This window comes from Uranotaenia lowii, chromosome 3 (assembly GCF_029784155.1).
Source record: "Uranotaenia lowii strain MFRU-FL chromosome 3, ASM2978415v1, whole genome shotgun sequence".
Lineage (NCBI taxonomy): Eukaryota > Metazoa > Arthropoda > Insecta > Diptera > Culicidae > Uranotaenia > Uranotaenia lowii.
In genome coordinates, this window is record NC_073693.1 from 14490803 (window position 1) to 14516669 (window position 25867).

General features: G+C 35.1%; 1 protein-coding gene across 3 annotated transcripts in view; it reads right to left on the minus strand.

The window, feature by feature from the left end:
• Nucleotides 1-25867, minus strand: part of LOC129758709 (multiple C2 and transmembrane domain-containing protein) — a 140907-nt gene that overhangs the window by 30157 nt on the left and 84883 nt on the right. Inside the window, exons 2-7 of one of the 3 annotated variants that reach the window (XM_055756303.1) lie at nt 9715-9908; nt 9140-9653; nt 1484-1626; nt 1228-1419; nt 441-589; nt 57-375 (exon numbers count right to left, since the gene is read on the minus strand). In XM_055756303.1, the coding sequence (XP_055612278.1) occupies nt 57-375; nt 441-589; nt 1228-1419; nt 1484-1626; nt 9140-9653; nt 9715-9908 (1511 nt within the window). Of the gene's footprint in view, nt 1-56; nt 376-440; nt 590-1227; nt 1420-1483; nt 1627-9139; nt 9654-9714; nt 9930-25867 lie in introns of all 3 variants that reach the window. The other 2 variants (XM_055756302.1, XM_055756301.1) reach the window with 2 other exon arrangements.

A 25867-nucleotide genomic window follows, 5' to 3' on the forward strand; every position in this document is an offset into this window, starting at 1 on the left:
AATTCAAGATTTAAGATGAGGAGATTCAATTTCACGAAAAAATCTAGTGTACTCACATATCGCGACCTGAGCGTCGCCTTTTCCTTTGGGTCTTCCCGGTAAGAGGTCAGATCCGTGATAGTCTCGGACGCCGTCGTTCCACTTATAGTTAGCATCAGGTGCACTTCACCCGTACATTCCTCTAGTGGATGCCACATTCCGTGCGTCCGCTCTCTTGGAAGACTTCGTAGATCGATTGTGCATTTGCCATAGGTATTGTACTTCCCACAGACCACCAGTTCTAACATTTGATCCTCGTCGAAGAGGTGCAGATCGAACTGCTCCAACCATCGTGCTCGGTACGAGTTTTTACTTTTGTACTTCTCGTTTCCTAACCTAAAAAATTGACATGCGGATAAAAAAGTTGACCGCCACCAAAGTGACCTTGTATAACATCTTACCTAAACCTCACGTAAACATCGTTGAGACCATTCTCGGCATCCGGAGGTAGACCCTTGGCCTCGATCAGCACTATCGTCACGACCGAGCTCCAGATCTGCGATTTCAGCCTTCGGGAGGCATCGGCCAGCTTCGGATTCCGCTGAAAGTACTTGCGAGGTTAAAGGAACCAACCAAAAATCGGAACGAACGAACCAAGTAACGAAGATCGAACGAGCGAGCGAGCGAACGAACGATTGAGAGCGAGTGAGCGTAGTAGCGACGAATTGAAACCGAAAGAGGCAGAAAGAGGAAAGAAGAAAGAAAATCAGCTTGCCAAGAACTAACAGAAGTGGTGTAGATTGATTCTGACGCGGCTTTTCTAAGTTTTACTCACTAGATAATTGAACCAGTAAAAGGAAAACTTCAATTAAGTAGTTTACGTTTGACATTTTAACTTATTTTCTGACCAGTGTCTTCGCAATTCTTCTAATCATTTTTTAATACTATTTCTTCCATTTTTCACTTGTAATTTTGAAAACGAAAACAAACGTTACGATGACTCAAGGGCTTCTTGGATTACATTATTTTAAAATTGATTTTTTGATTTTTTCCAATCAAAATTTTGGTGCGTCTATTAGTGAAAAGGGGTGCTTCAAAACAAGCGGAAAATGGTGAAACTAGGTTATGTGAGATATCACTCAAAGAGGAGAAACCGAAATCAAAAACTCTAAGTGACAGCCTAAAACTCTCGACCAACGCTTTGGGTCTTAATGGCACACATCTACCAACAACACCTATCAATCTTACTTGTTCCTTGTCTTCTTGCGTCTTTGGCCACAGCGTCACGTTCAGTTTGATTTCGCCCAGATCCTTGCCGGCCCGTTGTGCGTCCTCCAGTTTGATCATCAGTTCTTCGGCCCGGTTCAGTTCCAGGGAGCTGAGAAGTAATTTGGCGGAGCCCATAAAGTCATCCTGCAGGCCCCAATCGTAGTCGAACACCTACGAGTGTAAAACATTGATCATCAGAGGGAATCTACGAAGATGGGTGTAGAAGTATACTTACTTTGATATTGATTGGCTGAAATGGGTCCTCCACAGGGACCACAAACGTTTCGTCCCACACCGGATTTAGGTCCTTGTGAACGGTTCGGGATTTGAACAGCAGCCTACCGCCCACCTTAAACTTAACGTAAGGATCACTGGTTCCTGAAATAGAAAAACGTAAGAAATTTTACAATTTGTGGAGTTTACAGTGTTCCGATAAAGTTCCCGTACTTTTTAATAAATACTTCAACAACTCAGCACTTTTTTTTTATATAAATATAATCAAATCGAAAACAACAATAGTAACATTCTTTGGAATCTTGGCTATCAGGTTGATCCGAAAAAATACAAGAATAGTTCAAATTATTTCTTGTAGACTTCCATACATTTTTTCAGTAAGAAGAACTTGCCTCCGACGCTACTTCACAGTGTTTTCTTAACAAACGTCAAGATTTTCTCAATTGACCCACTTCACTACCCCACCAATTCATGGAGGGTCATCAGAAGCATTCTACAGCCAAAAAAATCCTCAAATATTCCGGCTTTTTCAGTGAAAAATATCAAACCTGTGTCCTAGAAGAAGCCCTGTGCTTTTTATAAAGTGCAACTTTAAGAACAATACGGTTAACAACTCAGCAACGGATGCTCTGTGACGTTCTGAAGCCATGTACAACTCAGCTTTTTGGTCTAGATTCACGGTTTCTGTAGGCTTAGAGCTTGACTTATTCCGCAAAACGACGCATAGGGCTGAGATAAAAGATCTCCTCTGCTGGCGATCCGGAGGCAGTGTCTTCACTTGCTGCCAACCACGGTTCTCGTCAACTGTGAGGATTTCAGTGGCTAGACTACAGTGTTCCAGAGCAGGATACAGCTCTACACAGAAGGTCGATAAACAGTTTGGTTTTCGGAAAGGCCGCAGCACGGTCAATGCCATTCGACTAGACTAGACAGACGACGCCAGGCTGAATAAGAGACGTGAAGAACGCCTTCAACAGCGTCAGTTGGGCATCGATTGCATCGTCGCTTATTCGTATGAGGTTTCTGGTTACTTCCGAAACCGTCCACTAGAGTATATGACCAGTGAGGGACTGGAAACAGTGGGTGTCTCGGCAGGGGTTCCACAAGGATCGATACTTGGCCCGGTATTGTGGAACATCGTTTACGACGAACCGCTGAGACTGCGTTTTCCCACGGGAGTGAGACTTGTGGTTCTTCTGGTACCGGGCTCATCAACTGAAGAGGTCCAGGAAAGTTGGATGCGCTCAAAGAGCTTTGCTGATATCAATACCGAGATGGTGCTGATCACCAACCTGACCTGACAATCAGGAACGATTGTAGCTGGACCGTAAGCAATCGAATCCAAGCGTGCGTTCAAGTCATTGAGTGATGATCGAAGATCGGCTGAGTTTCACGGCCCAGGTCGACTACGCCTGCAAAAGAACGGCATTGGCGAAAACAGCCTTCTCGGGGGTCATGTCGAACAACTCGGCGATCCGCGGTGCGGTAGAAGGAGGGTCCTGGCGAGCTTGACTTCGTCCATTTTGCAGTACGGAGCGGCATCTTGAAAGGCAACCTTGAGCAGGCAGTGTAATCTGCACAAGATCTGCAGCGTGCAGCGGCTGATGAACCTGCGAGTAATCAGCGCATACCGAACAGTGTCCTTGGTAGCTGCTGATGATGTGGCGGGGGTCATGCCAATCTCGGTCTTGTTAGGGGAAGATATCTTCTGCTATGGCTATGAGCATAGGCACATTTCTGATGTCCGGAAACATCCCAGAGAGGCCTCGATGTTTAACTGACAGCACCAGTGGAACAGCTCGGAACGTGGCCGGTGGACCCATTGCTTGATCCCTAACGTCGGTTTTGGATGGATCGGAGATATGGAGAGGTGGATTTCTGCATGACGCAGTTGTTGACTGACCTCGGATGCTTCATGCATGTTTGAACATGTGGCCTCTCCATTCTGCCCAACCTGCGGGGACACAGTTGAGACATCAGAGCACGTAGTGTTCAACAGTCCGAGGGTCGAAGGGCTACGCATTAACATGCTTGCTGCCTGCGGACCAGACACGACAGCCTACAATATCGTGCGGAGGATGTGTGAGGAGGCCAACACTTGGCTCGTGGTCAGCGATGGGTTCACCTTAATCATGACTGCCCTGCAGAGGATTTGGAACCAGCACCAGTCCGCGACCGGTGTAGCGTGAATCCTTCGTTGGGGAGCATCTGATAAGTGTGTGTCCAAACCATGCAGTGAAACATACAAAGATAAGACTATACCTTCTGCGTATGCCGAGCTGCTTGATACGTCGCGTGCGTGTGTTGGATACCCCCACCACCGCAGAGTATCCGAGTAGAAAACCTTACCTTCTTCGCAGTCGAACTCGTAGGGAGAAGAGTTTTTACGACACAGAATACTCTCGTATAGAGTGGCTTCACGTCTTTTTTTCTTTTTTCATAGGAATTTAACCCATTAAGGTCATTCTTCCTCGATTTAGGTGGTGTTTAACCCATTTGGGTCATTCGTTACGGTTTTTTTTTTTATATTTTGTGGTAAAGGCCTGTTTTGCGAAGGAAATCCAACACGTTGTTCTCCTCCTGCGGACAGCAGGGCAGTCGCATGTGGTGGTACTGTGGGCAGCTTGTCAGGATATGTTTAATTGTTACTGCTGTGTCGCAGCATGGACGCAGTGGGTGGATCTGTTTTAGCTATGAGATGTTCATGGGTGAGTCGAGTGTGACCGATGCGGAGGTGGGAGAGGACTCTTCTTTCGGTCGGATTGGGTCTGTCGGTCCATTTGTTTGTTGAGTTTTTGATTTCCCTCAGTTTTGCTTCATGGTTCGAGTCCAATTCTAGGTCCCATGCCACTTGGAGGGCGTTTTTGATGTGGAGAGATGCATCATGCTGAGGGATAGCTAACAGTGGTGGATCCAATAATGTGGCTGCTGCTGCGATTTTGTCAGCTGCTTCATTGCCGGGGATTCCAGCGTGTTCCGGTATGTCAGCATAGTGTGATGCGAGGAAGCCAAGGGTGCTTTGTATTGCCTCGGGCCAGGGCTGTGAGCACGCTGGCTGAGTCGATGAAGATGACTGTGTTTGGTTGGTGAGTTTCGACCGCCCTCAGGATCGCAAACGCTTCGGAGCTGAATACTGAGCATTGTGCAGGTAGGGGGATCATAATGTTATTTGTTCGGTTGTAGATGCCGCAACCAACACGTCCAGAGTTTGTTTTGGATCCGTCTGTGTAGGCTTCGGGGAGGTTTTTGAATTTGTGTTCGACGAGTTGAAGAAAGTGAGATTGAACCATGTTTGGAGGGTCGTTGGTTTTTATCCTTCGAAGCAAGGTCAAGTTGACTATTGGGGGTTTGTCATTCCAATAATGGATTTTGGGTTCTGAGAGAATCTTATTCGTTCTGGTGACCATAAGTGAGTCTCTGGAGCCTCCATTAGCCAGTGATCTAAGTGCTTTGGAGGATAGGTGCTTTGCTATGATGTACCTTAACGGCATTTGGCCACTTTCAGCCATCAGGGAGGGAAATAGGCTCGAGCAATATGCGGAGCTTATAATTCGAACGCACAAAATGCGGAGCTTATAATTCGAACGCAGTGACTTCACGTCGTCGGCGTGTGAGTCACTCGAGTCGATGTAGGATGACGTCTCGCCGGAAATCATCCGAGTAGTTTCGTAAAGTCCCGGACGTGTGCTGTGAAAGACGCGTGTCCAGGGTAAGCGGTTCTCGACCGGCACACGGACGGGCAAAGAGGAGAGGGCCTCGAGCCAAACCAAGCGGAGCCTCCAAAGGTCCTTTGTAAGTTTAAAACCTACCACCCCATCGGCGTTACAGGGACTCCCTTTATTAGGCCTCAGGGCGGCTCGCTTATCTCAAGGAAATCGTAGGGAGCTCGAACTCTAAGATCAGGGAAACCCCAATTATGCACTTCTCAATTTTAAAAAAGGCCACAACAATTCTACTATTTATGCGCAAACTAGTAATGACAGGATGGTTACGGTACCTTTTTGCTGCTGACCAACTGCTTTGTCAGCCCGATTCCTACCGGAAATCGGGATGTTCTTTCCGGGAATCTCGGCTAGGAGGACTAAGGAGCGGGTTGGAGAGCTTGATCCGAGGGTTGTTGTTCGGAATCGACCACAACCTTCAACCAATGATCAGCCGGATAGTAACGGCTACTCGGGGCAATCATGGCCAAACCAAGGCTGATTCAGGGACCAGGGATCAGGGACTAAGGTTGGCTTCTGTCCCGGCAAATGGTTTCTTTTGTACAAAACTTTAGGGTCCTGTTGAGGAATCAGGCATTAGTGTTCCGTTTTTCTGGATGTGTTGTGCACTTTGTACTTCACCGTGTCGTAGTATTATTGGAAGTGAGCCAGCACCAGGAAGCCGCCTTTGACCGGCCTTGAACAGCGAATACAAATCGTTGCTCTCCCGTTATGGCGGACACGATCGCTTTGCCTTCGTCAACTCGTCGGGCGTCGCTACCGATCGGGTGGTTACGAAGCAGCGCGAGCAACCGTGGATGGCCCTCTGGTTGTGACGTGTTGAAGCTTCCTAGCTGAATACTGGAGGCTTGCGGCGCTGTCGTTGGCTTTGAAGGCTACATTATTTGGGGAAAACCATAACCTATCATTTTCCCTCACTGTGTTATTCAAAAACTATAACCTCGATGAAAGTGTTATCTGACGCTTACACTTAGTCTTGAATCGTAATTAGAGGCAGGGTATGTATGCTGGAGTTTTGACTTGAAATCGAGTAAACCGATGAACGTAGAATCGTGGACTTGGTCTCCCATAATGGGTAAAGCCTTAGTTTGCAGGCCCGGATGAGAATTAGGGCCATGGGCCCCAGGTAACTTTTATGGCGTAACGGTACATAGTATCGAACAATTGCACCCATGGACCCTGTGTAACATACTGGGGAGACGCAGTGGCTCGCCGTACCTTGAAATGCAATCCGCAAAAAGCATTTACCACCAGGGTGATCAACTAATAAAAGGTCGTAAACCGCCCGTAAGTGTCCAGTTAAATTGAAGGAGATCGTTGCGCATCTTTTCCTGCGTTATTTTTATGATGCCTTTAACCACGCCAATTGGAAAGCTATTTCCATAGCACTTCAAAGGATGCGTGTTCCCCATACCCTCGGCAGGAAAACGTAGAATCTAAGGAAATCGAAACTCGTTCTTACGCGGTACAAGTTGTGTGGCTGTAGCATTAGCCGAACGAATACGAGATCTTTATGTACTCGTTGTTCCACAATAAACAATAACGCATGGCATGGCTGTTCGATGCAACCAAAAGCGCTAAGCGTAAGCATAATGACCGCACGGTATGGTATAGGTATACATAATGCGCGAAGAAATGGCAATCGTCGGAAAAAGCAAATGCCAAATAGAAAACTTAAGAACAATCGATAATACTCCCACCAATCAAGGGTGTTGGCGGTTGAAATGCTAACGGTGCTTAGCTACGGCAAACGTTGGGTCGATCGAATGTATTGCTGCACATGGTTGGATAAACGAGCGCGTGATATAAAAGTATCCAAGCAATCGGAAATGCCACGCGTATATTATCAAACATCACCGATCGCATTGCCCCGATTCGAGTAGCCACGATCTGTGCGCAACAGCAAGCTTGGTTCTCTTTCATGTGCGTGTGACCGTCAACGTAAGACGTGTGAGCGCTGTTGTGGCGTGTTGGGCGATTACACGGTCCTGAATTCACGCGCAAGTGTTCTGTGATCCGCGACGGTTTAGCAATATCGAGTCATCTACGAAGCTGCTTTAGAACTTTTTCTCTGATTTTCTTTAGGTAAGATATATCCAAGAAGGGATGACAGAAGCACATCTTAAACCATCCACATACATAACTCTATAGCTAGTAGAAAGCTTAATCGAAAATCCGATGAACTGCTCTAATAGCGGGTGCTCCACAGCGCTTCATACTAGGATAAGTGCTTTGGAATGCCATGCAAAAGGCGTTAACGCTGAAACTAAAGGCGCCCGCACAATAGCACGTCGGACGTCGCGTCGCGTTGACATTTCATTTTGGGGATACCATTTTCCGTTTGAGCCACCACAATGGTGCGTCGCGTCAGTGACAGCATTGCACTAAAACGCAAAACTTGTTCTAAACAGCAGCGTTCTCCAGCGTCGACGTTTTTATTTTGAAATAATTCAAAATTCCAGTGTGTCCGCTTGGTTTGAATTTTCCTTTTTTTAAGATTTTTTGTTAAAATTCGACACAAATACACTCAAAAATAAAATCATCGTCATTTTTCTGTGTTTTGTGATGTTTTGCACCCCGAGTTTGGTCTCAAAAATTCTGGAAAGCCTTGTCAGTGGACGCTGTATTGTGTTGCATTTAAATGCCAATGCGTCGCGTCAGCGTTTTAGTACTCAATGACAACGTTGACAGCTGATGCGACGCGACGTCCGACGTGCTATTGTGCGGGCGCCTTAACAGTTTCACACCGAGTTTCCTGTGCATACAACTTGTATGATACAAGACCATCTCAGCAGATGTAGCCTTTGTCATTGTGGGTAAGATTCCCGAAATTATAACTCTGCCGGAGGATAAGAAATGTTACCAAGCAGCTGTTCGAGGACTGCGCAAAGATCAACGAGCGGTATCAATGCTCAAGTGGCAAGTTGCCAATTCAGCGGTTTCAAACTAAGTAAATGGCAAGTATAGTAAGGTCAACTTCTACCTCATGTTGTTCCTTCACGTCTTGGGTGCTTTAGGAAATACTTTATCGGTTCAAGCTTATCAGCTCGCCATATTGCCCGGAATGCATAGCTACGAAGGAATCTACAGAACAAGCTATATTTGTCTGGCTCAAGCTCGTGTCAAGGCGTTGACAACTTCTAAGGCACATAAGGTATAAAACCCAAGATGGTTTGTGTGGGACGATCCCACACACCGCAGCATAAAAATCCGGCTATTATGGTTTGATGTGAAATTTGTATATTGTGCGCGGTTAGTTGCCATAAACTCCTACCAAACCTTCAGAGCCAAGCTGGACGACTACTTCCAGGGATCGAGATTTGAAGGAGAAGCTTGCTCCAAGAACGTATCTTACGATAGTCAGCTATGCTGCGGTTAGAATGCGTTTGCTGATTTTCGATGGCTGGAAATAGTTGTTGGTGTTGCGGGATGCTCGACAGACGACGATGGTGTACAGTATTCTCAATCTGCGAATTGAGGGGAGATGTCGAAACCCACGATTGGGCCATTCGGGTATTGACGATTGTTGGTGGAACTAGCAGTCGCTAGTGTAGAGTATAGTTATGTTATTTTATTTTGATCGCCGCTGGGATATATTCTTATTTAAGTTTATGACATATCGGCAAATTGAAATTCTAATTAGAGAGCAAATAAGACAGAAATGAAAACTGATAGGTGGAAAGGTCAAAGCTAAAAAACCTGAAACCTGCGTTGAATCTCTCATTTCAACCAGAGTATTGTTCAAACTTTAAAATGCTAGTAATGACAGGAACTTGGTTCAAATACACCGTAAAATTCGATTTTAAGGCAAATATTTTATACGAAAGTGCGTACTAATAGCCTAACGGACATCTATCATAAATAAACTGTTTCTTCGATCCGAAGCAGGTAAGAACTTGCCCATGTGTAATCCAATAGAAAGTAAACCAACTTACCACTTTTGTCCATGGCCACCAGGTTGTGCCCACTGATGAGATGTATCCGCAGCTGAAAAAACGAGTGTGACCTCAACTGTGTCTCCCTCCGCCTCTGAACGTCATCCACCGGCAAGGCAATACTTGGCCCCGCCAAAGGACTTCCACCCCCACCACTGGCACCGATGGCAGCATCCCCAAGCTTCGCTACTCCCGCGGCGATGATCGCACTCCCTATACTACTGCTGCCTCCCGGTTCGACATCGACCCTGGTCGTCGTCGTTGCCGAGGTCAACTTCAACAGCGTTCCGCCCTCGGAGCTCATCGAGGCATTCCGCAGTTCGGTGGGTCGGGCCAACGGTGAATCGCCTATGGTGAGCGCTCGATGCCGTGGCGACTGCGTCTGAGGTGTCGCCGAACTACTGTGCTCCGAACTATTGTCTGCCGCGTAGTCACTCTGGCTGTCCCGCCGTTCCAGATCCTGACCGCAGGACCCTCGTAACCGTTCTTTGCTTCGACCTCGGGACCAACGATTCTGTTGAAGGGAGAATAAGAATTTAAAAATGTGTGACATTGAGAGAATTCACTGTACCTACCCTAAGGGTGTTCAGAAAACCGTGCGTTCGCTGTAGCACTCCGGGCAGGTTCGTACTCGGGTTCACCGCACTTCGGGCTCGCTGCGGCGATGATTGTGGCGAGTCTACTCCGTTCGTTGATCCGCCGCAGTCGTTACAGCTCAGTTCGGAGGCCGATTTGCTCAGGTGTTTCCGCAGCGAGGAACATTTGGACTCTAGATTCAGTCGAGAACGTTCTACAGGTTAGTTTTTTTCGGGGTTGGTTTTTGGTTTTGGACGTTGGCAAAGCAGGGGCGAGGCAGATATAGTAGTGTTTGTTTTACCGCCATTTTTTGTTTACAAGTAAGGGTCCCCATCGAGAGATTCAAACCATTTGGTGCGAAGGGAGTTGTTTTGGTTATTAAGTGGTGCGGGTGTTTTATATTAGTTTGATTGATAAAGCGAAGAAGGCGTTGACATTATTGATAGCAAAGCAGGCGTGGAGAAGATGTTGGGAAAAAACAGGAGAAGAGAGAACAATACATGTTAAAAATAACCTCTGGCCAGGGAATATAACCGTGTGGAAAGTTTTGCCATGGTTACCGTGTGATGAAAGAATTTTGAGAAAATTTTGAAGTTCAGTGATTTTCTTTTAGTGAAAAGTTTTCTCAAGTTGCATGAAAAAATTTTCCCACATTCTACCCAAAATATGCATATTTAAAGGAAGAAATTTTGTTTTAACCTCGTCTCAATTTGTATTGTTATTCTATGTTGATTCATTTTTGTTATTTTTTTTTGAATTTTAATAAATTATAGTTTTTGGGGGTCTTGATTTTGTTACTTCAAAGTGAATAGTTTTAAAATAAAACAAACGATTTATGACATTTTTATTTTATTTTTGACATTTGGTGTGTTCTTTTTGAAGTTTTGAAGGCCTTCTGGTTGGTTTTGAGACGTTTTAGAAAATAACACAGGGGAACAGCATTTTTGTTGCCTTTGTTTAAATAAATGATTTTGAAAGATTTTGCCGTCCTCTCATCTCTAGTTTCACTGATATGGAATTCGGATTTTTTTAATGAAATTACCTGTGGGTGAAATCAATCACCAATAACTTCTGAACTAACAAACCTACTTGGAAAGCAAAACCTGTTTTTAAATCTATTGGTTATCTGTCATTCCATCAAGCATTCAAAATTTACCTCGATATTCGAATTTCAGAGATACAATGCAAAAAAACCCTTATTTAAAGAAAATTCAATATAACAAATTATAACAATTTCTGGCACTACTAAAGAACGATTTTGGGTTCAAAATTTAAATGATTTTAATTTTTTCTACAACTTTGCTGAAGACCTCAAATCGTTGTGACTCATGCCTTGAGAAATAACTAAAGGATCAATTTAGATTAAATTTTCTTTCAAATTTCTTAAAAATTCTTTCATTGCCTCTTTTGGGTGAAATAAACAAAATGAAAATTTCCGTAACTTTTCTCTCAGGAGTCAAAATTACTCGCGGTCTACAGAAAAGTTGATTTTTAAGTTAAAGTTCAAGGTTAGTTTTTAACCTAGTTTCAAATTTTATCTCTTAACCCAGAGCTAGTAGAACGTAAAACAAATAATTTGTTAGGATTCAGCGTCACTAAGTTAAAAATCAATTCTGAGATTTGTTTCAGCGCGGAAAAATGTGATTTTTTTTGGTTAGTGTAATTATTAGATTAATTTTTCCACTCATTTTAAAAAGTTGTAAGTTATTTATGTTTATTACATTTGATTTTTTTTAATAATTAATTTTTGAATTTTGATTATTTTTGAATCTTTTAAAAGGATTTTCAATCGAAAAAAAAATTCTCTTATACTTTTTTGATTTGAATTTTTTCAAATCTTTTTTGAACCATAAAAAAAATAATAGATTCAATTTTGCTAAATATAAAACAAGTTTGGCTCCTTATAACTTAAAGGTTGGATTTATTTGAATAATTTCAGGAAAATTGCCATCATGGATGGCAAAACTCCTCAGATCGGCTTGTTCAGTGGAAGAGAGCGCATTTTTTTTCGTCTGCTCCCCCCAAGCTGTGCGGGGAGAGAAAAATCTCACTGCATAAGAAAAGGGAGATTGTCAACACATACCAAAGAGTGAGCGAGAGCATTCACATAGGCTGATGAAGAGAATTCACTTCTCCGGAGAATTTTGTTGCGCATTGTGTTGAGGAGTTTACGAGAAAAGACACTGCTCTCGGAGCGCTACCTTATGAGGAGCCAGGTGTCTTGGTTTTTCAAAATTTGTTCTTATTTTTGAGAGACCACCCTGATTAAAAAAAAATCTTGAATTGTTGCTGGCCAGCCAACAATCTGCTAACTTTTGATGCATAAACTGAAGCGTCTACAGCACCTGTATTTATGCAATTTAGGCAGAGATGCACTATCCATAAATCTAGAGGTGATTTTGTTCTATGCGATGTCTTGACTTTTGACAAACCCCCGAACGCCTACTACGTTTGACAATTAAAAATCAAATCCAAAACAGCAGTGAGCCTGGTTGCAACAAGAACAGATTTATCAAAACAATTTTTTTTTGTATTACTTTTAGAAAAAGATTATGTCCGCACAGAAGACATTTTTTTGGATTTGGTTCAAATTAGTTCTTATTTCATCATTTGAAAAAAAAAAATTGATCATAAAAAACGTTTTAAAATAGGAAATAGAAACCAAATCGATTGAAAATTAGTTTTTAAAGAAAAGACTGAATCTAGATTTATTTGAAGGTGGTTAGTTATGTTATGAGAAAATATATAACAGTTGAAAGAAGCTCCCGGATTTTAAAAAAGCCTTTTAGATAATCAAATAATTTTGATTAGAAATATTTCATTTGAAATTTTTGAGAGCACAGAAATGGTATCAACAGTCAAACAAAATTTAAAAAAATCAATTTTTTTTAATAACATATTTTTTACTGGTGATCTGTTTGGTTGTTGGTACACATTTCTGTGCTGATTTTTGACTAACTTTTTTTTATGAGAGTAAAGATTCGAATGTGGCAACGCTGACAGCGAGGAAGAAATTGTTGTAATTTTTTGTACGTTATGTGGTGAGGGTCAAAATTTTTTTTATTCATTTACACAGAAGTCTATCGAAAATCCGTACGAAATGCTGAAAATCCGTTGATCTGGCAACGCTGCTGAGGTGTATGACTGAAACACTTGGGCCCTTTTGGCTAGAATTCTCTTTCTCTCATTAAAATGCAAAAGCTCTCACACTTACTGTCCGGCAGCGTTACCACATATGCAGATTTTTTTGTGATTTTTTAATTTTTGTTGAACCAATTATCTGATATACAGATTACTGATTTTTGGGAATTCATACCGATTTTATACAGATTCTGAGTCCCCGGCAGATTTTCAATGTTTACTATTACAGATTATGCTAGCGTTTAACAAAGTTTTTAACTGTTTTAAAAACCGAATGAATGAAAACATATTTTTGACAATTTTCCCACAGTCCCATTCAACATTCAAAATTTTCAAAACTAAAAACGTATTCTGCTGTCACAAGCTTCAAATGAGGCTCGTTTTTTGAAAATCTAGGCCAAACATGCTTCAAAGGGTCAATCAAAAGTACATATGAAGTTTACCTTTGAAAACCAACCAGCTTAAATCCAATGAAAAGTGTCAGCTATTTGTTATAAAATGCTTGTAAAATTTGATTAAGAAGTCGTCTTACCACATTAACTATGTACGCAATTCTCAAATATATATGATTGGTTAAATTGGGAGAATAAAAAGTTCGCAAAACCAAAAACATTTCAAATAAAAAAACTGCAAGATGAAATACGACGATAGAAGTTTAAATGTTTTAGTAAGCAAAGCTGCACATAAAAGATTTTCTTAGTGAATTGGAATTAAAAATTCATGTTTCAATTAGTTTATCATTCATTCTTTCCTTTTTGTAGCATTTAGCTCCAAATGAGCGATACAGATTTGAATACAGATTTTTGAGATTCTGTACAGATTAGCATGAATTTTTTAGCTTGAAAATACGGATTTTTATTTGGCATCACAAGCCGTCATATCATTGAAAAATGCACGCTTAAATTTTAAGTTAAAAAATTTCTTCGAGGAAACATCAAGTTTTATTGAGATGTATGATGTATAAATAAAAATATAATTTTCTTATCAACCCTTAGTTGCATGGATGAATTCTTCATTTGACGTATTTATATTATTTTATAGTTCTTTGGACTGTGTTTAATTTATCATTGTTGAAAACAGTTTGGTCAATTTGATTAAAAATAAGTAAAAAAAACAATAAGAAGTGTGCATTTTGAACAAATTATGGGCTCGTATGCATGAAAGGTTCGATAAGCTATGTATATTTGAAATGAAGTGCATATATTTTACATGACTTTGAATATTTCCCGAGATCCTGGGAATTCCCGGGAAATATGCCACCAGATTTCCCGATTCCCGTGATGGTCTTCGTTTTAATTTTACAATTTTTTGGTCCATTTATTTTTAACATCTTATTCTAAATGCTTTGGATTTTCTCGATCGTTTTTAAAATAATTTTTTAGTTATTTTTATGATCACCTTCAATCGTTTGAAATTATTTCATGTGATTTTAAAATATGTTATTTTAAATCTTTGTTTTTTAAATTATTTTTGAATTTTATCAGTTATTAAACCTTTTCATAAAATGTTGCTAGGGATTTCTTAAAATTATGTTGATTGATGAATTTATCATTACCAATCATTTTTGAAAATATTTGGATTATTTGACGTTGAAAACATTTTTTTTTTTCAAATTACGTTTGAATATTGGAATCTTTTAAATATTTGTAAATTTATGTTTGAAGATTAAAAAAAAAACAAATCTGTAAGCGAACTATTCTATCAAAACACTTTTAACATTTGCATACAGTTTTCACATTTTTTTGCTTACACTTTTCAGCTTCTATTTTAGTGTTGCCACACATTTTTGTTTAATTTATTTTTATAACTTTTATCTTTATTCTGTACATTCTTCAGCTCATCTCCACATTCCTTCTCACCTTCAATCGCAAATAAAAAGGAAATTTCGAAAACCAATCATCAAATTCGTTTTTTTTTTTCAATTTGATTTGTCTTATTTTTTTATACTTTGATCTTTGATTTGATCTTTCTTCTTAAATTCGAAGTTTGTTCGATTTGAAATTTTTCAATGAGCTGAATTCCTTTTTCGGAAGTAGAATTATTCTCAAACTTATTCACCGGAACTGGAATCATTTTCAAACAAGCACAACAGCAGCCTTTCAAATCTGCGCTTCTTCAGTCCGTCTTGATCACCGATACTGGCATCATTTCAAAACAAATAAAGCAGAAGCTTTTCAAATCTGCGCTTCTTCAGTCCGTCTTATTTACCGGAACTGGCATCATTTCAAAGCAAACCAAGCAGCAGTCTTGCAAAACTGCGCTTCTTCAGTCCGTCTTATTCTCCGGAACAAACACAGCAGCAGCCTTTCAAATTTGTGCTTCTTCAGTCCATCCTGTTTACCGGAACTGGCATCATTTCAAAATATACAAACCAGCAACCTCTCAAACCTGCGCTTCTTCAGTCTGTCTTATTTATCGGACTGGCATCATTTCAAAACAAACAAAGCAGTAGGTATCCTTTTCAATCTGCACTTTTTCAGTTCATGTTATTTATGTACCAAAGTTGGCATCATTTTTTTAAAAAAAAGTTGTTATTTTTGCCATTTTTGTCATTTTTGTCATTTTTGTCATTTTTGTCATTTTTGTCATTTTTGTCATTTTTGTCATTTTTGTCATTTTTGTCATTTTTGTCATTTTTGTCATTTTTGTCATTTTTGTCATTTTTGTCATTTTTGTCATTTTTGTCATTTTTGTCATTTTTGTCATTTTTGTCATTTTTGTCATTTTTGTCATTTTTGTAATTTTTGTAATTTTTGTAATTTTTGTAATTTTTGTAATTTTTGTCATTTTTGTCATTTTTGTCATTTTTGTCATTTTTGTCATTTTTGTCATTTTTGTCATTTTTTGTCATTTTTGTCATTTTTGTCATTTTTGTCATTTTTGTCATTTTTGTCATTTTTGTCATTTTTGTCATTTTTGTCATTTTTGTCATTTTTGTCATTTTTGTCATTTTTGTCATTTTTGTCATTTTTGTCATTTTTGTCATTTTTGTCATTTTTGTCATTTTTGTCATTTTTGTCATTTTTGTCATTTTTGTCATTTTTGTCATTTTTGTCATTTTTGTCATTTTTGTCATTTTTGTCATTTTTGTCATTTTTGTTATTTTTGTCATTTTTGTCATTTTTGTCATTTTTGTCATTTTTTGTCATTTTTGTCAGTTTTTGTCATTTTTGTCATTTTTGTCATTTTTGTCATTTTTGTCATTTTTGTCATTTTTGTCATTTTTGTCATTTTTGTCATTTTTGTCATTTTTGTCATTTTTGTCATTTTTGTCATTTTTGTCATTTTTGTCATTTTTGTCATTTTTGTCATTTTTGTCATTTTTGTCATTTTTGTCATTTTTGTCATTTTTGTCATTTTTGTCATTTTTGTCATTTTTGTCATTTTTGTCATTTTTGTCATTTTTGTCATTTTTGTCATTTTTGTCATTTTTGTCATTTTTGTCATTTTTGTCATTTTTGTCATTTTTGTCATTTTTGTCATTTTTGTCATTTTTGTCATTTTTGTCATTTTTGTCATTTTTGTCATTTTTGTCATTTTTGTCATTTTTGTCATTTTTGTCATTTTTGTCATTTTTGTCATTTTTGTCATTTTTGTCATTTTTGTCATTTTTGTCATTTTTGTCATTTTTGTCATTTTTGTCATTTTTGTCATTTTTGTAATTTTTGTAATTTTTGTCATTTTTGTCATTTTTGTCATTTTTGTCATTTTTGTCATTTTTGTCATTTTTTGTCATTTTTGTCATTTTTGTCATTTTTGTCATTTTTGTCATTTTTGTCATTTTTGTCATTTTTGTCATTTTTGTCATTTTTGTCATTTTTGTCATTTTTGTCATTTTTGTCATTTTTGTCATTTTTGTCATTTTTGTCATTTTTGTCATTTTTGTCATTTTTGTCATTTTTGTCATTTTTGTCATTTTTGTCATTTTTGTCATTTTTGTCATTTTTGTCATTTTTGTCATTTTTGTCATTTTTGTCATTTTTGTCATTTTTGTCATTTTTGTCATTTTTGTCGTTTTTGTCAATTTTGTCATTTTTGTCATTTTTGTCATTTTTGTCATTTTTGTCATTTTTGTCATTTTTGTCATTTTTGTCATTTTTGTCATTTTTGTCATTTTTGTCATTTTTGTCATTTTTGTCATTTTTGTCATTTTTGTCATTTTTGTCATTTTTGTCATTTTTGTCATTTTTGTCATTTTTGTCATTTTTGTCATTTTTGTCATTTTTGTCATTTTTGTCATTTTTGTCATTTTTGTCATTTTTGTCATTTTTGTCATTTTTGTCATTTTTGTCATTTTTGTCATTTTTGTCATTTTTGTCATTTTTGTCATTTTTGTCATTTTTGTCATTTTTGTCATTTTTGTCATTTTTGTCATTTTTGTCATTTTTGTCATTTTTGTCATTTTTGTCATTTTTGTCATTTTTGTCATTTTTGTCATTTTTGTCATTTTTGTCATTTTTGTCATTTTTGAAATTTTTGTAATTTTTGCCATTTCGGTCATTTTTGTCATTTTTGTCATTTTTGTCATTTTTGTCATTTTTGTCATTTTTGTCATTTTTGTCATTTTTGTCATTTTTGTCATTTTTGTCATTTTTGTCATTTTTGTCATTTTTGTCATTTTTGTCATTTTTGTCATTTTTGTCATTTTTGTCATTTTTGTCATTTTTGTCATTTTTGTCATTTTTGTCATTTTTGTCATTTTTGTCATTTTTGTCATTTTTGTCATTTTTGTCATTTTTGTCATTTTTGTCATTTTTGTCATTTTTGTCAGTTTTTGTCAGTTTTTGTCATTTTTGTCATTTTTGTCATTTTTGTCATTTTTGTCATTTTTGTCATTTTTGTCATTTTAGTCATTTTTGTCATTTTTGTCATTTTTGTCATTTTTGTCATTTTTGTCATTTTTGTCATTTTTGTCATTTTTGTCATTTTTGTCATTTTTGTCATTTTTGTCATTTTTGTCATTTTTGTCATTTTTGTCATTTTTGTCATTTTTGTCATTTTTGTCATTTTTGTCATTTTTGTCATTTTTGTCATTTTTGTCATTTTTGTCATTTTTGTCATTTTTGTCATTTTTGTCATTTTTGTCATTTTTGTCATTTTTGTCATTTTTGTCATTTTTGTCATTTTTGTCATTTTTGTCATTTTTGTCATTTTTGTCATTTTTGTCATTTTTGTCATTTTTGTCATTTTTGTCATTTTTGTCATTTTTGTCATTTTTGTCATTTTTGTCATTTTTGTCATTTTTGTCATTTTTGTCATTTTTGTCATTTTTGTCATTTTTGTCATTTTTGTCATTTTTGTCATTTTAGTCATTTTTGTCATTTTTGTCATTTTTGTCATTTTTGTCATTTTTGTCATTTTTGTCATTTTTGTCATTTTTGTCATTTTTGTCATTTTTGTCATTTTTGTCATTTTTGTCATTTTTGTCATTTTTGTCATTTTTGTCATTTTTGTCATTTTTGTCATTTTTGTCATTTTTGTCATTTTTGTCATTTTTGTCATTTTTGTCATTTTTGTCATTTTTGTCATTTTTGTCATTTTTGTCATTTTTTGTCATTTTTTGTCATTTTTGTCATTTTTGTAATTTTTGTAATTTTTGTAATTTTTGTCATTTTTGTCATTTTTGTCATTTTTGTCATTTTTGTCATTTTTGTCATTTTTGTCATTTTTGTCATTTTTGTCATTTTTGTCATTTTTGTCATTTTTGTCATTTTTGTCATTTTTGTCATTTTTGTCATTTTTGTCATTTTTGTCATTTTTGTCATTTTTGTCATTTTTGTCATTTTTGTCATTTTTGTCATTTTTGTCATTTTTGTCATTTTTGTCATTTTTGTCATTTTTGTCATTTTTGTCATTTTTGTCATTTTTGTCATTTTTGTCATTTTTGTCATTTTTGTCATTTTTGTCATTTTTGTCATTTTTGTCATTTTTGTCATTTTTGTCATTTTTGTCATTTTTGTCATTTTTGTCATTTTTGTCATTTTTGTCATTTTTGTCATTTTTGTCATTTTTGTCATTTTTGTCATTTTTGTCATTTTTGTCATTTTTGTCATTTTTGTCATTTTTGTCATTTTTGTCATTTTTGTCATTTTTGTCATTTTTGTCATTTTTGTCATTTTTGTCATTTTTGTCATTTTTGTCATTTTTGTCATTTTTGTCATTTTTGTCATTTTTGTCATTTTTGTCATTTTTGTCATTTTTGTCATTTTTGTCATTTTTGTCATTTTTGTCATTTTTGTCATTTTTGTCTTTTTTGTCATTTTTGTCATTTTTGTCATTTTTGTCATTTTTGCCATTTTTGTCATTTTAGTCATTTTTGTCATTTTTGTCATTTTTGTCATTTTTGTCATTTTTGTCATTTTTGTCATTTTTGTCATTTTTTGTCATTTTTGTCATTTTTTGTCATTTTTGTCATTTTTGTAATTTTTGTAATTTTTGTCATTTTTGTCATTTTTGTCATTTTTGTCATTTTTGTCATTTTTGTCATTTTTGTCATTTTTGTCATTTTTGTCATTTTTGTCATTTTTGTCATTTTTGTCATTTTTGTCATTTTTGTCATTTTTGTCATTTTTGTCATTTTTGTCATTTTTGTCATTTTTGTCATTTTTGTCATTTTTGTCATTTTTGTCATTTTTGTCATTTTTGTCATTTTTGTCATTTTTGTCATTTTTGTCATTTTTGTCATTTTTGTCATTTTTGTCATTTTTGTCATTTTTGTCATTTTTGTCATTTTTTGTCATTTTTGTCAGTTTTTGTCAGTTTTTGTCAGTTTTTGTCATTTTTGTCATTTTTGTCATTTTTGTCATTTTTGTCATTTTTGTCATTTGTGTCATTTTAGTCATTTTTGTCATTTTTGTCATTTTTGTCATTTTTGTCATTTTTGTCATTTTTGTCATTTTTGTCATTTTTGTCATTTTTGTCATTTTTGTCATTTTTTGTCATTTTTGTCATTTTTTGTCATTTTTGTCATTTTTGTAATTTTTGTAATTTTTGTAATTTTTGTCATTTTTGTCATTTTTGTCATTTTTGTCATTTTTGTCATTTTTGTCATTTTTGTCATTTTTGTCATTTTTGTCATTTTTGTCATTTTTGTCATTTTTGTCATTTTTGTCATTTTTGTCATTTTTGTCATTTTTGTCATTTTTGTCATTTTTGTCATTTTTGTCATTTTTGTCATTTTTGTCATTTTTGTCATTTTTGTCATTTTTGTCATTTTTGTCATTTTTGTCATTTTTGTCATTTTTGTCATTTTTGTCATTTTTGTCATTTTTGTCATTTTTGTCATTTTTGTCATTTTTTGTCATTTTTGTCATTTTTTGTCATTTTTGTCATTTTTGTAATTTTTGTAATTTTTGTAATTTTTGTCATTTTTGTCATTTTTGTCATTTTTGTCATTTTTGTCATTTTTGTCATTTTTGTCATTTTTGTCATTTTTGTCATTTTTGTCATTTTTGTCATTTTTGTCATTTTTGTCATTTTTGTCATTTTTGTCATTTTTGTCATTTTTGTCATTTTTGTCATTTTTGTCATTTTTGTCATTTTTGTCATTTTTTGTCATTTTTGTCAGTTTTTGTCAGTTTTTGTCATTTTTGTCATTTTTGTCATTTTTGTCATTTTTGTCATTTTTGTCATTTTTGTCATTTTTGTCATTTTTGTCATTTTTGTCATTTTTGTCATTTTTGTCATTTTTGTCATTTTTGTCATTTTTGTCATTTTTGTCATTTTTGTCATTTTTGTCATTTTTGTCATTTTTGTCATTTTTGTCATTTTTGTCATTTTTGTCATTTTTGTCATTTTTGTCATTTTTTGTCATTTTTGTCAGTTTTTGTCAGTTTTTGTCATTTTTGTCATTTTTGTCATTTTTGTCATTTTTGTCATTTTTGTCATTTTTGTCATTTTTGTCATTTTTGTCATTTTTGTCATTTTTGTCATTTTTGTCATTTTTGTCATTTTTGTCATTTTTGTCATTTTTGTCATTTTTGTCATTTTTGTCATTTTTGTCATTTTTGTCATTTTTGTCATTTTTGTCATTTTTGTCATTTTTGTCATTTTTGTCATTTTTGTCATTTTTGTCATTTTTGTCATTTTTGTCATTTTTGTCATTTTTGTCATTTTTGTCATTTTTGTCATTTTTGTCATTTTTGTCATTTTTGTCATTTTTGTCATTTTTGTCATTTTTGTCATTTTTGTCATTTTTGTTATTTTTGTCATTTTTGTCACTTGTTAAAGTTGAATGTGATGCTGACAAGAATTTGTGATGACCTAATTCCATGAATAATAACAACTTAAACCGATGGAATCAGAGCAAAAACTTTCCTAGAGGGTCCTCCAGGTACAAAATTAATTTCAAAAAGTGCAATTCATTCCCCGAATGGTTGACGAGGGCCGAGAGAGAGAAAATTTATTAATTGCAACACACCGGCAATATAATCCAGCTGCATTGAATTACCAACAGCAGAGCAGGACGCGCTAATTGCAAACCTCCTCCTCATTATCGTCGCCATTTTTCGCCGCCATAATCAGAGATTCAAATTATGATTGTTATTGTGTTTAGAGCGTATGGTTCCGCGCTCATTACGAGTAGAGCCGAGGTGGGGGTACTTTGGGGTAAAATGCTTTCGACCATTTTTCCTCAGAAAGAAAGGAAACATCGTCAGCTGTTCCATTTTGATTCCTTTTCCCGGGGTTTTTTCGAGAATGACCAAAAATGTCAGGACAATAAACAAACAAAACGGGTAAAACAATTTTGTCTGTTGACCACCGGTTGAGGTAAGAAAAAAAACTAGGAACCAACCCAAGTCATTTGCGTAACATGACGCGTCAAAGATTTTTTTCCGGACTTGGACGCCGGTAAATCGGAAGGCAAATTTGCTACCGGTTATGATAGGACACAAGAACGTCATCTGTTTCTCAAAGGTTGAAATGGATTTGTCTTTTTTTCCTGTCTTCTTCGGTTTGGTTTGGTTGTGGGTAAACACCGGAGGTAAACAATACGATGGATCTTTTTTTTTGGGTTTTTAAATCCGCAGTGGCTAGCTGATGATGATGATGATGATGATCGCATCCACGCACCCACATGTGTGTTTTCATCCACGCGTAATTGATGGGGGTGGCCCTCGATGTGTCTGTTGTGTGTTGACTTTCGACGGAACGGAATTCCATTAGCATATTTTTGAATGCGATTTGGTGCGGTATTCTGACGAGGAAAGTTTACTGCAGTTTATGGTGATAAATGTGGCCAAGAATGAATCATTTTTAAATCATATGGCGCTCTTAAATTGTACAAAATTTCAACATAAATCAATTCTTGAATTTTTTTTTTTATCTGAAGCAAGGATTTAGATTATTCAAATTTGAAAAACAATTTTAATTAAATCATCAACTTTTTGTCTTTCTTTTTCCTGATTTCCATAAATCTAACCGATCGTCAGGAAAACTCTTTTCAATTTTCCTGCTGAATACATCACAGAGAAGCAACATTTTATCTTGCTACTCATTACGAGCATCATCATCATCACCATCATTCTTGGGGTGTCTCATTGGCATTTTCCACTACTATCTATATTTTCCACTATACGATATTTTCCACTTTTCTCTGTTGTTGCTGGACGGACATCCATTATCATAATCTCCATTGGCTGTTTTGTAGCTCCTATCAGCTGCTCAATGAGTTCTCTCGTTTCAAACAATAACTCTATAACGATACGTTCTAATGGCTCGATGGAATTACTAGAGTGATACAACAACGTTTTTTTTTATGATGAATTAAAAAAAAAAAGGAAAACCACTCACATTTTCAGAGAAAAAAATTTAAAAAAAAAATATACTGTTAATCTGAATATCTTCTGTTAGGGGGCGCAAGCTTAGAAAATTTATGAACAAAAATAATCTCATTTTTTCTTGAAGCAGGAAAAATTACTTCGTCAAATGATCCACACTAATGACTTCCCGTGGATAGATTATGTTATAACCTCCAGAAAAGGGCCAAGATAGGTCCTATCTATATCGACCGAGCTAGGGCAATCATCAGTCGACTAAATGACAGGCCCATTGATGGCCACTTTAAGTGTGCTATAGTAGCTGAATTAATGACACTTATTCTGAGAACGTTAGTCTGAGGTGTAATTGGCACACTATTAAGACATTCACAGCACAATGGAAGAAACGAAATCACTCTTCGGAACTTTTCTATTAAGAAGGACATAAATGACCCAAAATTTGTCACAAAGTTTCAAAATGAAATTTGAAATATAACATATACTGATAAAAAAAGGAAAATCATAAAACTCCACCAAATAGAAAGTATGAATAGAAAAAATTAAAAAACACGATACATAAAAACTAAACCGACAAAATAACAAAAAAAAACATAATAGCAATTACACAAAAAATATAAAAAACATTAAATTGCAAAAATTGACCCAACACAAACTGAAAAAAAATGCCAAAAGAATGATACAAATGTTTACGAAGAAAGACCCAAAAATGACAAAAAATTCAAAACTCTTTCAAGATTTGTTTTAAAACCGGTTGATTTTTTTTAAATTATTTGATAATCATTCAAATAATAAAAATTATTTTCAAAAATTTTTTAAATCATTTTCCATTCTTTTACATAATTGTTCAAAAAATTTTGAAAAATTCAACAGGTGATTTCGAAAAATATTTGAAAGAAGTTTATTTTGAAGCTTTCCAAATTAATTCAAATTCTTTCACCAGCTATTGAGAAAAATGGAAAAGTATTGAAAAAATACAAATATAAATCAAATGTTTTTAAAAATATTTTTTCCACAATTAGAATTTACTCTTAGTAAACAAAATATTATTTCAAAGTTATTAAAAAATCTCTAGAAAATAATAAAAAAATCATTCAACAGTTATTTAAAAATTGTTCACCATTAATGAAAAAATCAAGCTTTGAATATCCAAAAATCATTAAATTATCATTTGAAAGTCATTGGAGAATAATTCAGTTTTTCAACCATATTCAAAATTTATACAAAAAATCAAATTCGCCGCAGCCCGTGGCGTAGAGGATAGCCTCCATGTCTTCTAAGCCAACGGACATGAGATCGAATCCCGGTCACGGCATACATAGTACACTTTCTTTGGGTTGGTGGTTTTAGCATTTGTAAGATGCTAGCCATCATATCCACGGAAGATGTACGCTTAGAGTTAAGTGAAAGGAATCTCTTCGAGGAAACATCAAGTTTCATTGAGATCCTGTATGTGTTTGTGTTCGTTTGAAAAAAAAAATGAAGTTTGAGTCAAGGAAAAATATAAGCGATTATTTCAGTTTCCTTCCATCTAAATGACCCTTATTTTTTGAGTCGATTTTTTTTCAATCAGATGTGTAATGCATAATATCATCTTCGGGTATGAGTTCAAAAGTTAAAAGAATGTATCAAGAAAATGGTTTCAAAATTTTTCAATATGTATAAAAAAGCTACTCAGCATTGTACAGAATCTCATCCAAAAGTTTCCAAAAACATATTCAAAGATTGTCGAAAATTAATTGAAATTATTTGAAATTAATTTGAGAATAGTTCAGCAAACTTACAAATACATGAAAAAAACTGTATACTACATTTTTAAAATATGATTAGTAATGTTCAACAATGATTCAAAAATAATTTAAAAATTGTTTTAAAATCAATCTTAAGGTATTAAAAAAAGTTTAATATTTGCCATTTTTTTCAATTTAAAAAAAATTATTCAAAAAAATTTAAAAATTTTAAAATAAAAAAAAAATATTCAAGCAAAAGTTTTGTATATATTCGAAAAACTTTAGAAGAATAAATATAAAATAATCACAAGAAGAATAGATGATAGTTTTGCAGTCTTATATGTTGATTTAATTGAGAATCGAACATTTTAATTTAGATAAAGAGTCAAAAATTTTATATACTTCTAGCTGATCCGGTGTGCTTTGCTACACCTACATTCAAAAATAAATGAAACTATTAAAAACGTAATTCAATTCATTTAATCGTAAGCAATTCATTTAAGATAGGAGCTGCAACCAAGGTTGCCGAAAAAAAAATCTGTGTTTTGACGAAAAATTCTGACTTCCTGTGATTTTACCCTAAAATTCTGTAACGGTTTTCTGTGATGCTTTTTTTCGTTAATTTTATTCAAAAGTCATGTAAAATTGCGTTTTTTTAATTTTACTCTAGCAAAATCAATAAACTTTACCAATTTTATCATAGTTTTCCAATTCAAAGATAATAATCCAAATTCTATATAAACACTAGCAGACCCGGTAAACTTCGTCTTACCGTGTTAAACTTGGCGTTCATTTTCCATTTTTTTCCTCGCTGATTAATTTTAAAAAAGCATTAAATATTGAATTGTAAATCCTTTCGCTTTTATGAACATGTTCTAGTTTTTTTTTTACTTTTTCTTCCTTTCCGTTTACTCGAAATGTCGCGCTAAATTCTATCGAAATAAAACCATAGAATTTTAACTCAATTCTACGGTTTTTTACTTAAATCATCAAAAAATAACCTTCAATAAATCTAACATGCATCTTACATGAATATTTTTTATATACTTCTCTTTAATTCGAATTTTTGTAAATCGCCAAATGATCAGGTATCAGGTTCTCGTTGCAATTTCAACTTTTTCCAGCACTCGATGTAATGCCATGCCTCGTGCTTAGAAATTCCACTTTTTGTAACTTGTTCCATGAATAATTGCATGTTGATAATATGTATGTTTCATTTATTGTATAACATTTAGTTGATTTATTCTGCTTTGTTCAAGTTCATCTTAAGGTTTTAATCGAAATTAAAAGTTTCTCATTTTTTGGAATTTATTGCATATGAAACTTTATGGAAATAGAATTTTGAAAATCGGACATTTTTTGGAGTATTTGCCTAATATTATGCCTAACGCAGCGCTTTCAGCTCCCTAATAGTTTTGGATGGTATATTTTTTTGGAGGTGAAGAAATAAAAAAACATGAGAGGAGATTTTTTATTAACCGTTTTCAAACAGTTTTTTGTTCATC